The sequence below is a fragment of the Dermatophagoides pteronyssinus genome, unplaced genomic scaffold (assembly GCF_027571235.1).
Source record: "Dermatophagoides pteronyssinus isolate colony J.1.1.1.1 unplaced genomic scaffold, Derpt_VIB-CSIC_2022.12 sq0002, whole genome shotgun sequence".
In the NCBI taxonomy this organism is placed as follows: Eukaryota; Metazoa; Arthropoda; class Arachnida; order Sarcoptiformes; family Pyroglyphidae; genus Dermatophagoides; species Dermatophagoides pteronyssinus.
This window is the reverse complement of record NW_027461526.1, coordinates 1,376,029-1,395,268: the sequence shown is the minus strand read 5'-3', so window position 1 is coordinate 1,395,268 and position 19,240 is coordinate 1,376,029. Positions and strand designations below refer to the sequence as shown.

Below are 19,240 nucleotides of genomic sequence, written 5' to 3'. Positions count from 1 at the left end.
CCATTCGATATTCACAAATAACAAACAAAAAACTAACAAAACCAAAGTCAATTGAATCAACCAAGTGGCTATAACAGGATTCACTTTTTTTCGATTCATTGATAATGGTGGTGGTGGTGGATACATTCACTATTATATTCAATGGATATAATGGCAAAGAGATTATATAATTTTTTTTCTCGTTACTTGAAAGAAAAACTGTTTGGCTTTTTTTTAAAAAAAACCAAAGTAAATAAAATTTGATATTTTTTTTTTGCTGTCATTACTGTTGCAGTGTTTATGTCCATTCAACATGATTCCCTAGAAAATTTGCAATTCTTGATTGTTTTTCTATATTCTTGTACTCGATACTATCGATATTATGTGATGATGGTGGAAAAAAATATTTATATTAATGGGAATAATAATTTGTTTCCCTTATGGAATAATTATTCGATTTTTGTTTTTTTGACGACGACAACATAAAATTTTGTTTTTTCGTTTATGAATATTTTTTTTGTGGACCAACGCGATAATAATGATGACGATGGCAGGTTAACACAAAATACACCCAAATATTTTTCACATTCTGCTATTTGTATTGGTTGATCTTGTTGTCAAAAATTACTAAGGTGATCCAATACGAAATGTTGAATTAAAAAAAAATGGTCGATTATTATATGAACATATTAAATAAATAAGTCTTGAAACTAAACAGTGAAATGATAAAAAAATCCATAATAAATTTAATGTGATAATAGAAATACAATGCAATACAATGGATATATGATAGATAGTGCGAATCAACCAACCAAAGAATCATTTTCTCCACATATATTATAGCATCGAATATAATGATGATGATGATGATAATAATAATAATAATTCATAAACACAAGCATCATCATTATTTGAAACTTAAAAAGTGAGAGAATGAAAAAAATCATCATTTTCACCCACTCCATTCTTTTCTATTCATTTTTATTTATTTCGACATAGATGCATTCTTTTGACTATCGTTATCTAATAGGTCCACTCGTTCATATTTTTTGTTCTTCTAACTGTTGTTTGTAAATTAATAACGCGTATCCTGTCAACAACAAAATTTGTTGATGTATGGATGGAAGCATCATCAACAACAAAAAAAAATGAATGTAAAAAATCCACATTGATGGAGATAGCGTTATTATTGGCTTTAGTTGTTTTTCAATTTTTCATTTTTTTTCATTTCGTTCATAGATTTTGCCTTTTTTTCTCTTGAATCTTTTTTTTTGTTCATCATCATTATCATCATGAATGTTTTTCTTTGCTTTATGATGATGATTCTATATATTCTGTTATTTCTTTGAATTTTCATCTTCTCTTTGTTTGTTGTATATGAGGTTATCATCTAAAAAGTGTGTGTGTATGTGTGTGAGAGAGAAAGAAAAAAAAAGAGTAAATATAATTCATTTTAAAACATTGTCGACATATTTAAGTATTTTGTTTTTGTTCCATACTTCACATGTGTATATTATAATGATATTATCTTTTTTCGTTTGTTTTTATTTTCTTGCATTATCATCAACAACAACATCGTTATCCTTTTGATTCATTTTTTTTCTCATAGTTTCATCATTATAGACTATAATTGACAAATGGCTCTTTTATTCTTTTTCTTTCTCTATTTTTGTCTTTGATTTACATTTTTAAATGATTTTATGATAATGATAATGATGAATTTGACAGAATTACGCAAAGTATCTCAGCAATTTTTTTTGTTGTTGTTGTTGATCATGTTGTATGTTGAAACAATATGTTTCACTTTTCTCACATAGATTACGGTTTAGGATTTGTTGTTGTTTTTATTTATCCAGTTTTATTTGGACTATGATAACTTGGAACTTACAGAAAAATAAAACCTGTTCCATAACATTTTTTCTTCATTGTTTGATGTAATTATGCATATGATATGATTGTTATATGCATTTTTTTCCTTGAAACACAAAATATTACGATATACCAGATAAAACATATTTCATATGCATATCTTTCGACAACAACACTGGTTTGTTTGAGAACCAAAAAAAAACCAGAAACTCTTTAAAGATCTATGATGGTGTGGTTATGGCCGGAATATTTATTCCTCCTTTATCATGCTATAGGTGAATGGTGATTTTCGGTAGTTTGGTGGAACATTTATTCATCCAGTTGGTCATTTTGAACTTTTTTTTTGTTCATCATCTGGCTACCACAGTTTACTTCTTACTATCCGGTTTACTAGAAAAAAATAGTTATTTTTCACTTTTTTTTTCTCTTACCATACTTTCAAATTCATTGTTGATGTAAATGCCCCAAATTCTTGTTGCTGTATTCGTTGTTTCTAGTTTTTTTTATATTTATTTATTTATTTTACCATTTCGTATTTCTCAACCAGTGAATGGGAGAGAGATAAAAAAATGTGAAGCATCTGTCGTTCATCGTTTTTTCTGAGTTGCTTTGTGTCAGTATATTTTTTTGGCGTCTGGTGGTGGAATTTCGTTCGTTATAATTTTTTTCTATTTTACTTTTTTCCATTTCGTTTAAGAGTTTGAAAACGATTTTTTTTTTTTGTATAGGGTTTTCAAAAAAAAAAAAAACGATGGACCAATGAAGTGTGCCACACACACTGTTGGTACTGATTTTTTGCATTCATCAGAATTTCAGTATCAGAATCAATGAGAGTCAAAGAGAAAATATGATGTGAAGTGTCGATTCTCGAATCTAAATTTATCTAACAAGTTTTAAAAGGCAGCGATCAAAAAATATAAAAAAAGATTTTCAAGATAAATTCCACTTGATTTTCTATCGATTTAACATTTAAAAAATAACGTCAAATTTAAATGTTTCCCATCATTTTATACAGTGATGGAGATTTCATTTTGATTTTCATCGAATGATCCGATTGTCATCATCATCATCAAAATAATCGTTGACTTTTTCCTGACAATTTTAAGTTAGTGAAAATTTCAATTCAAATTTAGTCATTTTAATGTGATTTTTTTCGGTGAACTTTTTATTCTGTTTCCATGAATTTTTGTTTTTGTTTTTTTTTTTTTTTTTTTTTGCTCATGATAAGATTCATTCATTTGATGCCTTTTACAAATCATCAACATCTTAACTTGATTGAATCAAGAGTGAAAAATACAAATTTCAATAAATAAAACATAAAAAGATAAAGTAGTAGTCATTCACTATATTTACTGATGGTGAAAATTGTTTCATTCCTTTTTCGTTGTTATATTACTCATTTTAGCGATCACATATTTTAGTAGAAATCGTTTCCGAGGAGATGAATTTTATTCTGTTGTCATTCTACTTGGTCTATAGTTGTCTGTTCTTCACTAAAACACAAAATACTTGTCATTTTCATTTCAATGAATAAAACCTGAAAATATCAGCATCGATAACGATATATTTTTTTGTTTGTCATTAAAAAACAAATATGAAGAAATCAAATTTACATTAAATACATTATCATCATTGATTGTCCAATTACAATCAAACCAAAAAAGAAAAGAAAAGAAAAGAATTCTAGAATTATTTAGTTTCAAATAAATTCGGACCCGTATCCTAGGCTTTCATTGTCATTATTATCATCAAATTGTATACATTTGATATAATGATGATATACTAGAACTTTCTAACTGTCTTTTTATTATCCAAAATGTTTGATATTATTTTTTCGCAATGATAATAGTTATAATCAAAATGATGATGATGGAAAAAAAACAAAATCTACTTAGTTGATGACATTTTCAACAACGATGCTTGCATCTCCAATCGATAGTTGATTCAACCTGTCAATTAATTCTTTTCCTTTCAAAATGATTCCGTTCAAAAATAAATGTCTATGCAACAAAAAAAAATCTTAATTTCTAAAATTCCTAAAATTATATTTGATAAATAAAAAAAAATCCAAATATTTCTATTTTAATGATTTTCTATTTTTTAATGTATGTGATAAGAATAATTAGCAACTTAGTAGAAAGCCAAAACAACCTCTTTTTTCATTTCAAATCTTTTCCTAATAATGAATCTTTTTTTTTTTATATTTACTTGATTGCTTCTTTTTTTTTATTTTATCGGCCTGATGGGTCATTAAGAATTCTGTCCTATTAAATCAGCCCACTAACAACAACAACAACAACCACGCATAGCAAATTATTATTGAAATCTAATCCAAACTGTTTCGTTCAAAGCCTTAGCTAAGTTAGTAAAGTTTTAATGAGAAAAAAAAATTTTCTTTTCTCTCTCCGCCTTCCTTGTCTCATCATTAGTATCTTTGGTGTTAAACCATGGTGCAAACAAAAAAAAGACACTAGGTATCTTTTCAATAATGAGAATAATAAACAAATAATTTTTTAATTATCATTTTCATTCGCTATAAAAATTAATGTCATTTGAGAACCTGCGCCTTTGAAGAAATTAGAAACAAAACAAAACAAAAAAAAGTTGGTCATCATCATTATTATCATGAAGCAAAAAACTGGTCATTTTCACTGATATTCTCTGTTTCGTACTCTGATAATATCGAAACGAAACGAAACAAATATTGAATTGAGTAAAAAAAAGATTTGAAATTTCACCCAAAACAAAAAATAACGAAACATAAAAATTGTCATTTTAATAAATCACTTTTTGAACTTTTCTCTCTCTTCGTTGTCTTCAGAATTATCAGAGTGTTTGTTACTTTTTTTTGTCGTCATTGTTTTTATGTCAAATATATTCCTATTAATGGTTACCACCTTTATTTTTTTTCCATTTGGTTCCCATTCTATTTACCGTTTCTTTTGTTTTTCGGGTTTTATTGCGCTATACCTAATATATTCCTTTCCACTATCTTTTTTTGCCATCTTCATTCATTCATTTATTTGGTTTTCAAATGTTTTTTGCTAATGTTGTTGTTGTTGTAATGATTACATTATAATAAATAACACAGGTAGCAACAAATCGATATCATCATTGTCGATAATACAATTCTGAAACAATCAATTGATTTATAATCTTGAACAAATAAATTGCTAAATTTAGCATTTCATTAAATATCTTGTGTGTATTACTTCTATAGAATAGGCATATATTCTTTAAGTGCAAACCAAAAGTAAAAAAAAAAAATGATGCTTCGGTATCAAATTTTGATATTTTCGAAATGTTTTGCACAAACAATTTGATCTTTTTGTTTGATATTATCTTCTGATTATATATGTCAATAATCCTCAAACAAAATACTTGGATTTTTTTTTCTCTCCGACAATCAAAACCAAAAGTCTTGATTTTTGCTTTTGTTTTGTAATAATTTTCGAGCAAAATAAAATAATAAACTTGATTTTGTTTCATCATTATTATTATTTTCATACTGTTGAACAACAGACGGTGATGTCATCATTGGCTATTATTAGTTATTAGTAAAAAGAGAAAAGAAAAGATTGATAAAGTCCGATATAGTTGGGAGCGAGAGAGAGATATTGCAATCCAGATGTGTATCAATAATTTTTGTTCATTGATCATTGATATTCTTTCATATAATGTTACATCCAGAACAAATTTTCATTCTTGTTATTTTTTTTTCTTCCTGAATATCCACTGAAAACCATATTGTGTAAAAAATGAAAATCTTGACTTTTCTTCAATCTCCATTGTGTGTGTGTGTGCCTGTTATGTGTGTATTTTCACAAGTATTTTTCTGGTCGCCTTAATTTTTTATATTTGTTCGGATCCATAGTTTTGAGTTTTAGCCATTTTTCATGTCAAAAACAGCTTCATGACATAAATTTTCCATGTCAACAGCTACTATATTGACTATGTTTAACTGTTTAAAAGTACATGGATGATGATGATGATGATGGTTATGATGTCTTACAAGACGTTTCAAACAAAACAAAACGAAAAAAAGACCTTTTTTTGTTTTCATTTAAGAGGGTGTTCAAACAAATATTCTTTGAGTTCATTCATTCATTTTTTTTGAAATAAATTTATCATTACAACGTACAATTTTTTTACAAAAATACGATTATCCATTGTTGTTGTTGTTATTCAACGAATTTGACATTTACATTTTCTAGATAAGAATTTTTTTTCCTGTTTGAATTTTCTATTTGTTTCATATAATCCTTCAGTATATCGTTTTTCATTCATTCACACAATAAAATCGATGATAATAATATGCAGCAACAAAAAAACAAATTGATTATTATGATTTTTTTTCAATATTCTGGAAATTTCATATTGAATTTTGTTCGTGAGAAAGAAAGTGAGAATGAAACCCACAGAAAATTTGATTTGATTCAATATTTTTTCTTTTTGTTTTGTTTCTCACGACACATCTAATAGTATGATTTCTGTGATTCAATTATGTTGCGGCTCTTGAATTTTGTATTCAATTTTTTTTCACTATTATTTTCTTGAAATTGTTTTGAAATAAATATGATCGATTTTGATTTATACATCCATGTTTGTGTTCGTGTGGTTTTATGTATCAACCGTAGGTAAAAAAAAATCAAGGGAAAATGAAAAGAAAAATAAATAGTGGTCAAACGCAAAAACATATGTGTGAACGAACCGAAGCTGATATTATATTTACATTCAAAAGTGAGAACAACAACAAATACGTGTCATGAATTTTAAAATTCTTGTTTTGAATGGGAAAATGAATTTTTTTTTCTTTGGTTCATACACAAAAACCACCTCTCATTGTATTAACTTGGAAAAAAAACTTTTTTCTTTTGCTTGTTTCTTGTTGTCCATCATTTACAACGGAAAACAACAACAAAATGTTTGAATATAGATCAAATTGAAATGAAATGAATGTTGAGCATTTATATTAGAAAATCTTATTTATATCGAAAGATTTTTGGTTGAAAAGTTTTTTTTTGTTGTTCTTGTTACTATTCATTAAAGAAAGCAATCAGAATTTGTTACCCTTTAAGAAATTCATCAGTATTAATTCAAATCATCATCATCAACTTTCAATGATGTGTTTGTCATACACACACGCACGCACAATCTGATTGTCATGATTATTATGATGATGATGATGAACAAGATGATTTAATTAATTAATCTTAAATCGTATTTGTATTAATATTGTTTGTTCGAATTCATTATTGAAAAAGAATTCTGTAACAAATATAAACAGGAAAAGCAAACTACTGATATAATAAGAGAAAATAAATTGCAGAAAATTGAATTTGAAATCGAATTATAATAGGATTACATACACAGACGGTAACAATTGTGGGATTGTCGTTTTTTTCTTTCTCTTCATCGTTTCAAATGACAAATCTATATCGGAATATTTCGAGAAAATTTAACAATTTTTTCATCGATTTTTAAGCCTTTTTCTATGGAATCTGTTCAAGAAACGTTCGCTTCTCTCTTGCATGTTTCTATTTGGTTGTCGATACGATTCTGATTTGATTCAAACAAACCTAATTCAATACATACACAAAAAATAAACGAGAAAAAAATAACGAAAATTTCTGTTCAATTGAATTCATTGTGTCAAAAACATCAAATTATAACTTTGTTGTTGTTTTCATCATGTTTGAGCTGTGATAAAAAAAATGCGGGATTTTAATCATTTTGGTTCTTGCCTTTTTTTTACCTCTATATTTCTTTTCTTATTTTCATTCTTGATTTTCGATTGCTGATTAGATTAAATCTTTGGTTTCCGAGTTTTTTTTTGAAATTCTTGTCGAATTATACGCCCAATTCGTTTGTTTTCACTAAATATATTTTCCTTCTTCTGTTGACTATATGTCAGTTTTTTATGTTTGTACTTTTTTTCAATTTTATTTGCGCTTGATTAAATTTCATCATTTTGTTTCTTTTCTTTTCTTTTTTCTGGTTTTCTGGTTTTGTTTTCTACTTCTTTTTCCTTCATTTTTCTCCTGAATGAATCTTATGATCTAATGATGATGCATAAGTTATATTTCCATAATTAATATTCCATTAGATTTATCCATCGCCGTCATCGTTGGTTTTTTTTCGCAACAACCGATTCTCAGCAATCTACTTATAACAATGTATATGGTTTTAATACATCGTGATGGTTTTGACTTATATCTCCAAAAACACACATACACATAGATTTAAATTTCACCAAATAGATTTATGTCATATTTGTATTTATATAAAGATTTTTTTTTACTTGTAAACAGTTATTAGCCATAATACTTGATGATAATAATATTTCCTATGTTTGATACAATTCAAATTAAATGGTTATGGGTGGAAAAGATTCTAGCGAAAGCAATAAATAGTGGATACTATTTGAAACAAGAAATGTTGTATCAATTTATCACACAACAACAAATGAAAAAAAATACAACATCCAAACAAGCACGAATAACTTTAACTTTACTTTTACCACATACACACAAACAAATGCATTCTCGATAGCAGCCCTTTTTTCCTAATCATAATGACGTTACACAATGATTGGTGAAAGAAATCAATTTTTCATTTTTCTTTTCTCTCTCCATCTCTTTTGCTTTCATTACAAACACAGATAAAAATTAGAACTTTTAGATATGATGTTGGAATGAAGAACAAATGGGATAAAACCAAACAAAAAATCTTGATAATGACTATTATTATCGTTAAACGATTATTCTTTTCATTTACAATTTTTTAAAATTTTTATTATTATTATTGTTTTTGGCCAAGCCAATAATTTATAAGATTGACAATATCGTTGAAAATTGACCATGATGATGATTGAAATCAAAATCGAAAATGATGATTGTCGTTACGGTTGCTGAGAAAACTTTTATTTTATTCTATTGAACAAAAAATTGTTTTTATTGCAGAATCATAATGACAATTTTACCGCTTAACATAAATCATTTTTATTCCAAATATCAATCAAATAGCAAAAAATAATTAAAATTTAATGACTGCTTAAATTTCAAATATTTTTTTTTGTTTCTCTTGAATGAATGCTAAAACAATGAAAAATTTGTGTCTGAAATTCTTTCGTTTTTTTTCAAAATTTTTTCTTTACTTGATGTTCAAACTTTCAACATCATCATCATCAACATGATAATAGTCATACATTAACGGCCAGACAATACAACGAATGTTAACAATTCGGTTGATTCATTCGTATTTATTTTTTATTCAGTATTTCAGCTTGATAGCTATAGTTTCATATTTGTTTCTCGAAAAATGTTTCTGTTTATTTTTGCTCATTCATTTCATTTCGTTATTTTAGTTTTGTTTGTTTGTTCCAAGATTGCAACTCACTGATGATGATGATGATGAAAGAGGCTAGATTCTTCTACGCTCAAATGACAATGACAATTGATGATGGACTAATTGGAGAATTTTTTTTTCATTTCACATTGTCTTTTCTATTTTTTTCATTCGATTCCAAGTCAGTAGTTCAAGATGAGGAAAAGAAAAAAAACATTTTTTTTCGTTTATTTTTGTTTGATGGGGAAAACATTGTATGTTGATGATGATGATGATAATAATAATGATGATCCTTTTTCGTGTTTCAATTGATTGCAATTTTTCACCCAATTCAATTCATTTGTTTTGTTTAGGTTTGTTTTTTTTGAAATTGAATCGAAAAACTTTAATGATCTTATCATTATTAGAAAAAAATGTGATTGTTTTGGTTCAATATCATCATTCTATTTTTTTGTTTTGTTTCACTCGAAATTCACATTTTATTTGTTCTTGATAATGATTGACAAAATCATAGCCAATAGAATTATGATGGCAACATAAAACTTGAAACTTTTTTTTCAGAAATCCAATAGCGATGATGACATTGGAATATTAAAAGAATCAAATAAGAGTGCAAGAGTGGGAGAATTAAATATGTCACATTCAATTAATATGTTCATCTAATCACTTTCTATATTCTACTTATTCTATATATCAGATTCCAAAAGCAACAAAAAAAATAGTTTGCAAAAATGTTGGCTTCACTGCCATAAATAAATGAAAACTTTATTTCTGGTCATCATCGCCGTCAATATTTTATTTTATTTTAGTTGTGTGTTTTGCTTTTATTTTTCATCTTTTTTTCTCTTTTGATTATTGCAAAAAAAATGAATGAAATTCTTTTCTTCGTTCATCCATCATGAATTTATTTATTTATTTCTTTTCTTCACTATTATTTTTATTGAAATAAATGGTGAATAACAGTGATTAAATTTTGAATTGAATTCAATCACGCAATATTCTCATACAAATATACAGAAGGAACAATTACGACAACAAAATAAAACAAAAATTTATGATGAACAAATAGTTTTTAATGAATATCATATATAATCATTTATCATCAAATGTGAATAATGTTGATTAAATGAAATTTACACCCTCATTTGTTCATATACCCCCATATCAACAAAAAAAAACAAACAAACAAATAAATGAGTTTTATGATTAAATTCTTCTTGAATCAATTCTTATTCTTTCTATTTCTTTGCATTTTGCATATGTTTAATTCAATATGTAATTGAATCTTTAGATTATGGATTTGATTGTATTGGATCAAAAAAATATGTTCATTTTATCATTTAAACATGTATTCCATTTTGTAATCATGATTATCAACAGCAGTAGTTTGTTAATTACTTTGTTATAATTTAATTTAGCTGTTTTTCATCATCATCATCATCATCATAATCATCATAATGATGAAATTTTTTTCTAACTGTGAAAAACATTGAAAAAATTTTCTACTACTATTGTATTTGTATAAAACTATTTATAATATAATAATACTGTTGATCATATAGACAAGGAAAAAAATAGAAAGACATGATAAAATGAATAAGATGGTTTTAGAATCTAGGATACTAAGATACTAAGATTCTATGATGATGATGATGATGATGATGATGATGTTTTTCGATATATATTCATTTCTATTTAGTCATCATATCATTTCATTTATTTATTTGGGTAGTAGTTTTTTTCTGTATTATTTTTCATGATGATGATAAGTTTTACCAATATAATGCAGAATGTTAATGTTAAGAACAACGACAAACATAAAGACAGAAAAAAATCCATTCATTAAGGAATCTTTTTCATCTTTTTTTTTTTTTGCTTTCACTGCTATTTATTTATTGAACTAGAATATTGTTGAACTATGTCGTTGCTAGACTACAAGAATACAGTGAGTGAAAATTGGTGTTCTCTTTATTGTCCATTGAATGAAATAGAGTAATAATTGCAAAAAAAAATAAGAAATAGTATAGATGCTTATGACAAACAGAAGGAAATATATTCGTAACCTAGCTACCGCTGGCGGCAGCAAAGATTGCCCTTAACATTTGTTTTTTTTTATTTCGTTCACATTTTAGTTATAGCCAATATGCCAATTGCTCATTCTTTGTTCAAAAAAACGATGGAAATAGTCTTGAAAAATCATCATTAGACACACATCTTACATGTCACATGTTACGTTCTTGAAAATAATGCAGAATGATAATAATAATTATTCTTTCATTTTATTCTATCAGTTTTTTTTTCTCATTTTAGCATTCTCTTTTGTTGAATAAATGTATACTTTAATTATGAATTGCTCAAACTTGTTCGTTGTTGTCTATTCATTCTATCTAACTGGAATTTTGTACAATAAATCTATGCTAAATTATTTGTTGTTGTCGCATATACAACAACAACAACTACCAACAACGATATGAATGAAATATTTGTTTGAATATTACATACAAGCACACATACTTTGTTTTTAGGATGTTTAGCATCCTAGTTTACTTGAAATATATAAGGTTTTTGTTTCACAAATCTCATGGGATCGATGTATCAAATTAAGCTTACATGTAAAGGGGGAATAAAAAACTATTATATCAAAATAATATATGAGATTTTTTCTCCCCCTTGTTTTCATACTAAAGATTTAGATCCATGGGAGAGAGAGAGAAGATGTTTCTAGTCATCGGTGTTAATGTTGTTGTTTGATATCGGTCTGTTCATCTTTTTTAGTTGGTCGGTCGATTTTGTTTTCTGGTTGTTTTTGTATGGTTTATTCTATAGTCTTATCAACATTGTTTTGTTTTGTTTTATAATTTTCATTTATTCAATTGTTGTTTTTGTTGTTGTTAGTGATGATGATAAGATAATTCGTTACGTAAATTCATATTGTTCAAGTTTTAAAAAATCATATTTTTATTCTTCTTCTTCTATGATCCTATGGAGAATATCTTGTTTTAACTTTCACTTTTTTTACGAATCAGTCAATGTTTTCTGTTCATTTTTTTCACCGTGTTTTTTTATCATTTTCTATTCTTCTTGTTTGAATATAAAACAAAAAAAAGACAAAACTTTTTTTTGTTAGCTAATTTGAAAGGCATAGTTGGATAAAAAAGAAAGAAAATTTATTATCAAAAATAAAATAACAAGAAAAAAAAACTAAAAATGGAAAATAAAAATAAAAACTTCTATGATGACAGCGAAAAAAAGGATCACTGTTAAATAGCTGATAGCTTTGTGTGTGTTTCGTTTATGAAAGAAAAATTTTTTTAAAAAAAGAGAGTGAGCTTTTGGTGAACTAGAATAAAATTGAAAAAATTAGTATCCAGAATTTTTTTTTTGTTGGAAGGATGATTTTTTAATTTATTTCATCCTGTATAAACACACAGACATTATTATCATTTTATTTAAATGCAAACATGATGTTTGCCATCATAATTTGCCATAATTTTTTTTTTAATTTCACAATGATAATCAATTTGAATTCTCATTTCATTTTTTTTTGTTGTTGTATTTATAATTTTTTTGGGAAAAATATTATGGGAAATTCACAACAGTGATAGCAATAATCGCTTTTATTTGAAAAACAGACAAATCAAGATTTTTTTCATTCATTCGCATAATTGTTTATAATTACTTTTTTAAAATTTATAATTGTTGTATGTTACTGGCACACTTGGAATGATTTTATCAAATCTATTGTGATTATAAGATTTTCATTTATTGAAAATCATCGAATCGACTAATTCAAATGATAATTTTGAAAAAATAGATGAATATACCGGAATAGTATTTTATTATTTTGACTATCAAACTGACCCAACAAACCAAATGATAACAATAACAATAAATCTATGGTGAGAATAAAATTATTGTTCATTATTATTATTTTCACCAATATCATTGATATTGAAAACAATAAATATAAATTAGTTTAACAATCGATAGTTTTGTTCTACCAATAATGATTAGAAGGGAAAATATTTGAAAAAAATAAATGGACAAAAATGACATTTTATGGATCCAAAAAAAAATTAATAGCTTCTGTCGGAGGCTTGTTGTTTTTGTTGTTGGGTGACATCTCTTTTTTTCGGGTTTTCGTGTAATTAACCCAATATACCAACCCATGAAAAAAATGTCGTTATCGTATTTTTTTTTTTTGGTCTCCCTTTCATTTTTTTTTATTTATTTCATTCACCTTATTAACCATGTCATTTTATTCTTTCTCTCTCTTTTTTGTCATTTGCGATCGGAAAATGTCAATTTCCCTTTATCATCATCATCATCATCATTACATTGTGTTTTACTTTTTTTTTGATTATTATTATTATAAATAATAATAATATTCGTTTACCATTGTTCGATTTCATGACATCAAATTATTAATTGATCTTTTTTTTTCTTTCTTTCCTCTTTTTTAATATTTGACATTATGTGTTAAACGACCATCACCACAAATAATAATAAAAAATTAAACAGTGGTTGAACAACGATTTGTAATCGAAGTTTACGATGAATTTGTTACCGCAGGCAATTCAGCATTATTACGTTGTCATATACCAGCATTTATGCGTGATTTACTTGATATTATTGGTTGGATAGAAGGTTCATCTAATCAAATTTTACCCGATACAACTGCCTTTGTTTCATCATCATCATCAACATCATCGTCGTCGTCGTCATCGTCCATAACACACCGTCAAAATTCAGGTATATAATGATTGAATTTTTAAATTTTTGAATTATTTTTGAAAAAATGAGCTAAACTTTTTTCTATCTTTTCATCATTATGAACAGATAAATATCGTATACTTTACAGTGGTGAACTTTTAATCAATAAAGTTGAGCCTGCTGATGCATTAAAAAGTTTTCGCTGTCAAGTTAAACATCGAATGACGAATGAGAAATTTTTAAGCTCTAATTCTGGACGTTTGTTTGTTTCCGGTAAGTAGACATTATTACTGAAAGGATGATGTTTTATCATTAATGTATCCATTTCATTTCGAATGGTTGATTGATTTTCCATTTATTTTATCTTTTATATAAAATAAAATTCTGATAATAAAAACAACTAATATTGCATTTTGTTATGCAGAGCTAATTACTAGTCAACCACCAAGAATAATCGATACAAATCGTGTAATAATAGCGGAAGAAGGTTCATCAGCAGAAATTGTTTGCCTAGCTCAAGGCTATCCTGAACCAACATACACGTGGTATAAAAATACTGATCTAATATCAGATCGTATTATAACCGAATCATCATCATCAACATTAAGTGGCCTAATGTCAAATAACTATCTAATACCTCGTTTTCGTATATTAACAAATTCAATATTGATCGAAAAAGTCAACCAAAATGATGCCGGTCTATATCGTTGTATTGTAAACAATAGTCTTGGTTCAGAATTGGCTGAAACACAGTTGATTGTTCGATGTAAGTGATGTTTCTTGTCATAATTTTTTTTTCTCTTCCTTTTGTCGATTTTACCAAGTGTTTTTTCTCTATCTTTTTTTCACATAGTGTGTGTGTAGTTACATTGAAAACATTAACGAAAAGAAAAAATAAGAATGGAACAGTAATTTTTTTCCTCTATTTATTCAGAATTGTTTGATCTACGACATGATTTTGACATTTTTTTTCTTTTTGTTGTTGTGACAGACAAATTCCGTTAAAAAATTGTTATAATGTTTAGCTAACGAGGAATGAAATTTTTTCTTTCTGTTTGTTATCCATTGTATGCAATATCGGTATGTGCTTTGTGTATCAATAGGATTTCCTGTATATATTTGTGTGTGTCCCTTGAAAAAATATCAAAAAAAAATATATTTTCATTCATTTAAAAAACTAACGTAGAGAATGTGTCACCATAGATTTCATTTAGTTGTTACTGAGAAAAAATAAAAGATTTTTTCTGGTTCTAGTTTTTTTGAATATAATCTTTTCGTAAAAAAGCCATTCTATTCAATTCTCATTCATTTTTTCCCATTCGACATCAACAAAAAAAGGAAAGAGCATAATAACATTCAGATTTTTGTTCACATTTTATATGTACAATTCTCCTATCTATTTGCAATTTATTATTATTATTATTCATTCATTCTTTCCATATTACCAAAAACATAAATAATCATGCCCAAACATGGACAATGTAAATTTGCTTCTATTTCTCTTCTTTTTTTTTCTTGTTGTTATTGTTATTGTTAGATATTTCTTATCTATTTTTTTTCTCGGGAACAAAATTGGGCATTTAGTTATATACATTTAGTGTATTGCCTATTTTGCCTATCAAATTTAATATGATTGGTCCTTCTCCTCCTCTTTTTCATCTTGTTTGCAAATTTTTCATTTTCATTATTTTTTTTTTTTTTTTTTTTTTTTGAAAAGGCCAATTGAATTCACATATACATAGTTTATACATTTAGTTGGATGATCACCATAAGAAACCAAAAATTGTACCAAATGGGCAACAACCGAACAGAAATGGAAAAATCATTTTGATGTATTATATCCTAAATCGGTGGGAATTCATAGTGATTTTCGTCACTGTTTGTGTGTGTGTGACAGTGACTATTTCTATTATATCTTTAGCGTTCAGTTTGTTCCGTTAAACATCAATCACATTCTTTTGTCCATGTCATGGAATCGACCTCATACAACAATTTTTTCTCCTACTGATTCTGGTAGCCCAATTCTATTTACAATTTCGATGGTTTTTTTTGTTGAATTGTTACAATTTGCTTTTTTTGCAAGACCAGAAAAAAAACAAAATGTTATCTATGCTGGCATCTAAACACCCATTGAACAGAGAAATCTTCTTTTTCGGTCTTTTTTTCACTTGATTGCCATCGCTATAAGCATAAACAATGTTGACATTTGTTCACACTCAAACATGAAGCGTAAATTTTCTTTTCTCTTTTTTTTGATGTTGTCGTTGTTGTGAAACAGTGATCTAAGAGCAAGAAGAGATATTGCAAGCTTCAATCCAGAAAATCTACTCGTCAATTCGAATGAGATTTTATCATTAATTTCATATTAGAATTTTTTTTTGCTTCTTCTTTTTCTTTATGATGCTATTACAAACATTTCCAATTTTTCATTTATTTATTTTGGTTGTTCTTTTTTTCATTATAATTATTTTTTTTCTATTGCTTACCATTTTTTTTCACTTCTCTTTAACGACACATTCTTGTGTTTGGATCGCGAATAAAATCTGTCAATTTATTAATTGTTTTCCCAATTGACGATGGTCGATCATCGATCGATCGCGATATACATGTATGTGTTTATACAAAAAAAAATATCCATCTACCAAACCACCGAATAAACACATATAACCAGAAAAAAAACAAAAACAAACGATGATTATTGAATTGAATAGTCGTTGATGGTCGAAATATAATGAATGTGGAATTTTTTTTCTCTTCGGTTCATTCGTGCGTTATTGGCATTTCATCTAAACATAACTGTTCAATCTCAATATTATAATATTGAACATCATTCCTTACAACATGATTATATATTTTTTTGGATGATGATTTGAGGCTTATCATCATTTTAGCCTATGTTGTTTATAAAGGGAACAACAAAAAAAAATGGGATCATTCTTCGATGGTGGATTTTCATACTTTACATGTTTTTATGTCACCAAATTATTATTTTTTTCATTCGTAATTTTTCTTTTATATTTTCTTCATTTGATTGATCACTTTTTTGTTGTTGTTGCTGGTAACCGGCCATCATTATTTTTTTATTTGAGGTTGTGAAACAGAAAAAATGATGATGATAATGGGAAGTTTTCTCAATGTAAAGCTTTTATTTATTATTTTATCAAAAATTCTTTCAGATAATACTAAAGTAAATAGGGGTCATTTTGTTTTTTTTTCATCACCGTCGTTCAACTCTATTTATTCATCCATTATTGAATGTGGAAAATCATCATGATATAAGAAGAAAAACAAACTATAAATTTTCTAGAATAACATGCAAAAAAAATAAGTTTTTTTTCTCCCTATCACAAACATATTATATTTACGGTAGATTTACATCTAAAATCTACTCCATCTTTTACTATAGTTTCAATTATGATGATGACGAGAATCCTCTTGAAACCTCTCTTTTCATGAATTTTGTCCAGTTGATTGATTTCACTATATTGATATTGGAGACAAATAATAATAATAATAATAATGACATATTAGATCCTTTAGATCATGGACAAACAAAGTTTTTCTTTTTTTTTCTTTTCCTCGTTTAAGATATTGATATATATCATTGGATGAAAAATATTGTTTCAAAAGAAAAATTATTGATGATGATATGATTAATTGTTTCCAATGATGATCCATATAATCTAAGTAAGGAATGATCCACTCTTGCATTTGACATATTATGAAACACTAAATTCATGTCGTGTTTGTCAACAAGATTGTTGACCTCATCCAAAAAAAGGATCAGTACATTTTGACCAGATCAAAACAAGAACGTTTAAAAAAATGAAAAATAATTCAATTATCACATCATCATCATTAACGAGAAACAAATTCAATTTTTTCTAATAAAATGAAATGAGATGACTTTTGACCTTAAACAGCCAACGACAACAATCATATCGATGAATGAAAGAATTTAAAAAAATTAATTTGGATCCGATTTTTTTCTCGCTATTGTTTTTGTTGATTTGTTTGTTCGTGTGAAATAAAAAAAAAACAAAAACAAGCAAACAAACATAATTTAATCAAGCATTTGCAAAATCAGCATAATTTTTTCCCCTTCAATATTGTTAGTGGTCGATAAGTAGTCGAACAAAACAACCCTGTAGAATAAAATAATCGTTTTACTAATTAAACTTGATATATTAGATAACATTCGAAATAAATTGCTCATTAGCCATCGGCATTGTTTTTTTTCACTGCTGTTGCTGTATTTGGTTCAAATAATTACCAGATACTCTAATTTTTTTCCATTGCTTACAGTATGAACAAATTCAAGTCGGAATGTTCAGTATGAGAGATCCAAATAGAGAATGAAAATCAATGATTGTCCGCTTTATTTTTTTCAACCATGCTTACTGATTCTGTTTGTCTATTGTGTGTTTATCTTTATCTATATAGTTAAATAAAAAAAATCAAAATTATATCAACAATAACAATTTCGAATAGAAAACGAGAGAAAAAACATTATGTTTATCTCATTATCATCTTGTTGATAATGATGATGATTATTATTATTATCATTACAATCATCATCATCATCATAAATGTTGGTCTTGATGTCTGTAATGTTGAAAAATTGTCAATTTATCAGATGTCGATGTTAGAATGTTTGTGTTTTATTAATGAATCGATTTATTTCGTGTCATCATCCCCATCAATGACAAAAATCACAATTTTTTCGCTTTTCTATTTTTTTTGCTTCAATTTTATTTATTTATTCTCTGTTCATTCTCAATTGTTTAGCACCATTGAATGTCCAGATTGGTCTTCCAATAATTCGCATTGAATTGGGCCATAGTTTAACGCTTAATTGTACTGTTAGTGGTGGCCCAATTAAAGCTATCGAATGGTTACATAATGGTCGTCCCATATCAAATATGTTGACGAGTAGTAATAGTGGTGGCACATCGTCAACATCAACTGGCATTGGTGCCATTTCATCATCATCATCAACTTCATCGAATGGTAGCGGCGGATTTCGTATACGATTAATTTCTCGTGAAGTTTTACACATTTCCAAAGTAACACGAACAGATCATGGAATGTATCAATGTGTTGCATTCAATGATTTTGATTCGGCACAGGCACAAGTTCAATTACAACTTGGTGGTAAGTTTTCAGATTTTTTTTTGAAAAAAAGATTGATTCATCGATGGACTTTTTCATTTTGTGTTTTACAGATAATGCACCACAATTGTTATCGGTATTTTCGGAACAAACATTACAACCAGGTCAACCATTATCATTAAAGGTAAGTTTTTTCATTAGCTAATATAAAATTTTTTTT

At 26.9% G+C, this 19,240-nt stretch overlaps 1 protein-coding gene across 4 annotated transcripts in view; it reads left to right on the top strand.

Moving 5' to 3' along the window:
• The window catches only part of LOC113794212 (cell adhesion molecule Dscam1-like), a 60,115-nt gene that overhangs the window by 16,567 nt on the left and 24,308 nt on the right, over window positions 1–19,240 (top strand). For all 4 annotated transcript variants that reach the window (XR_012847243.1, XM_027344350.2, XM_027344427.2 and 1 more), the window contains exons 5-9: window positions 13,717–13,947; window positions 14,035–14,181; window positions 14,333–14,674; window positions 18,697–19,062; window positions 19,134–19,204. Coding sequence is in view for 3 of the 4 variants with exons in the window: in XM_027344350.2 (XP_027200151.2) it covers window positions 13,717–13,947; window positions 14,035–14,181; window positions 14,333–14,674; window positions 18,697–19,062; window positions 19,134–19,204 (1,157 nt within the window). In the remaining variant the exon portion in view is untranslated. The remainder of the gene's footprint in view (window positions 1–13,716; window positions 13,948–14,034; window positions 14,182–14,332; window positions 14,675–18,696; window positions 19,063–19,133; window positions 19,205–19,240) is intronic.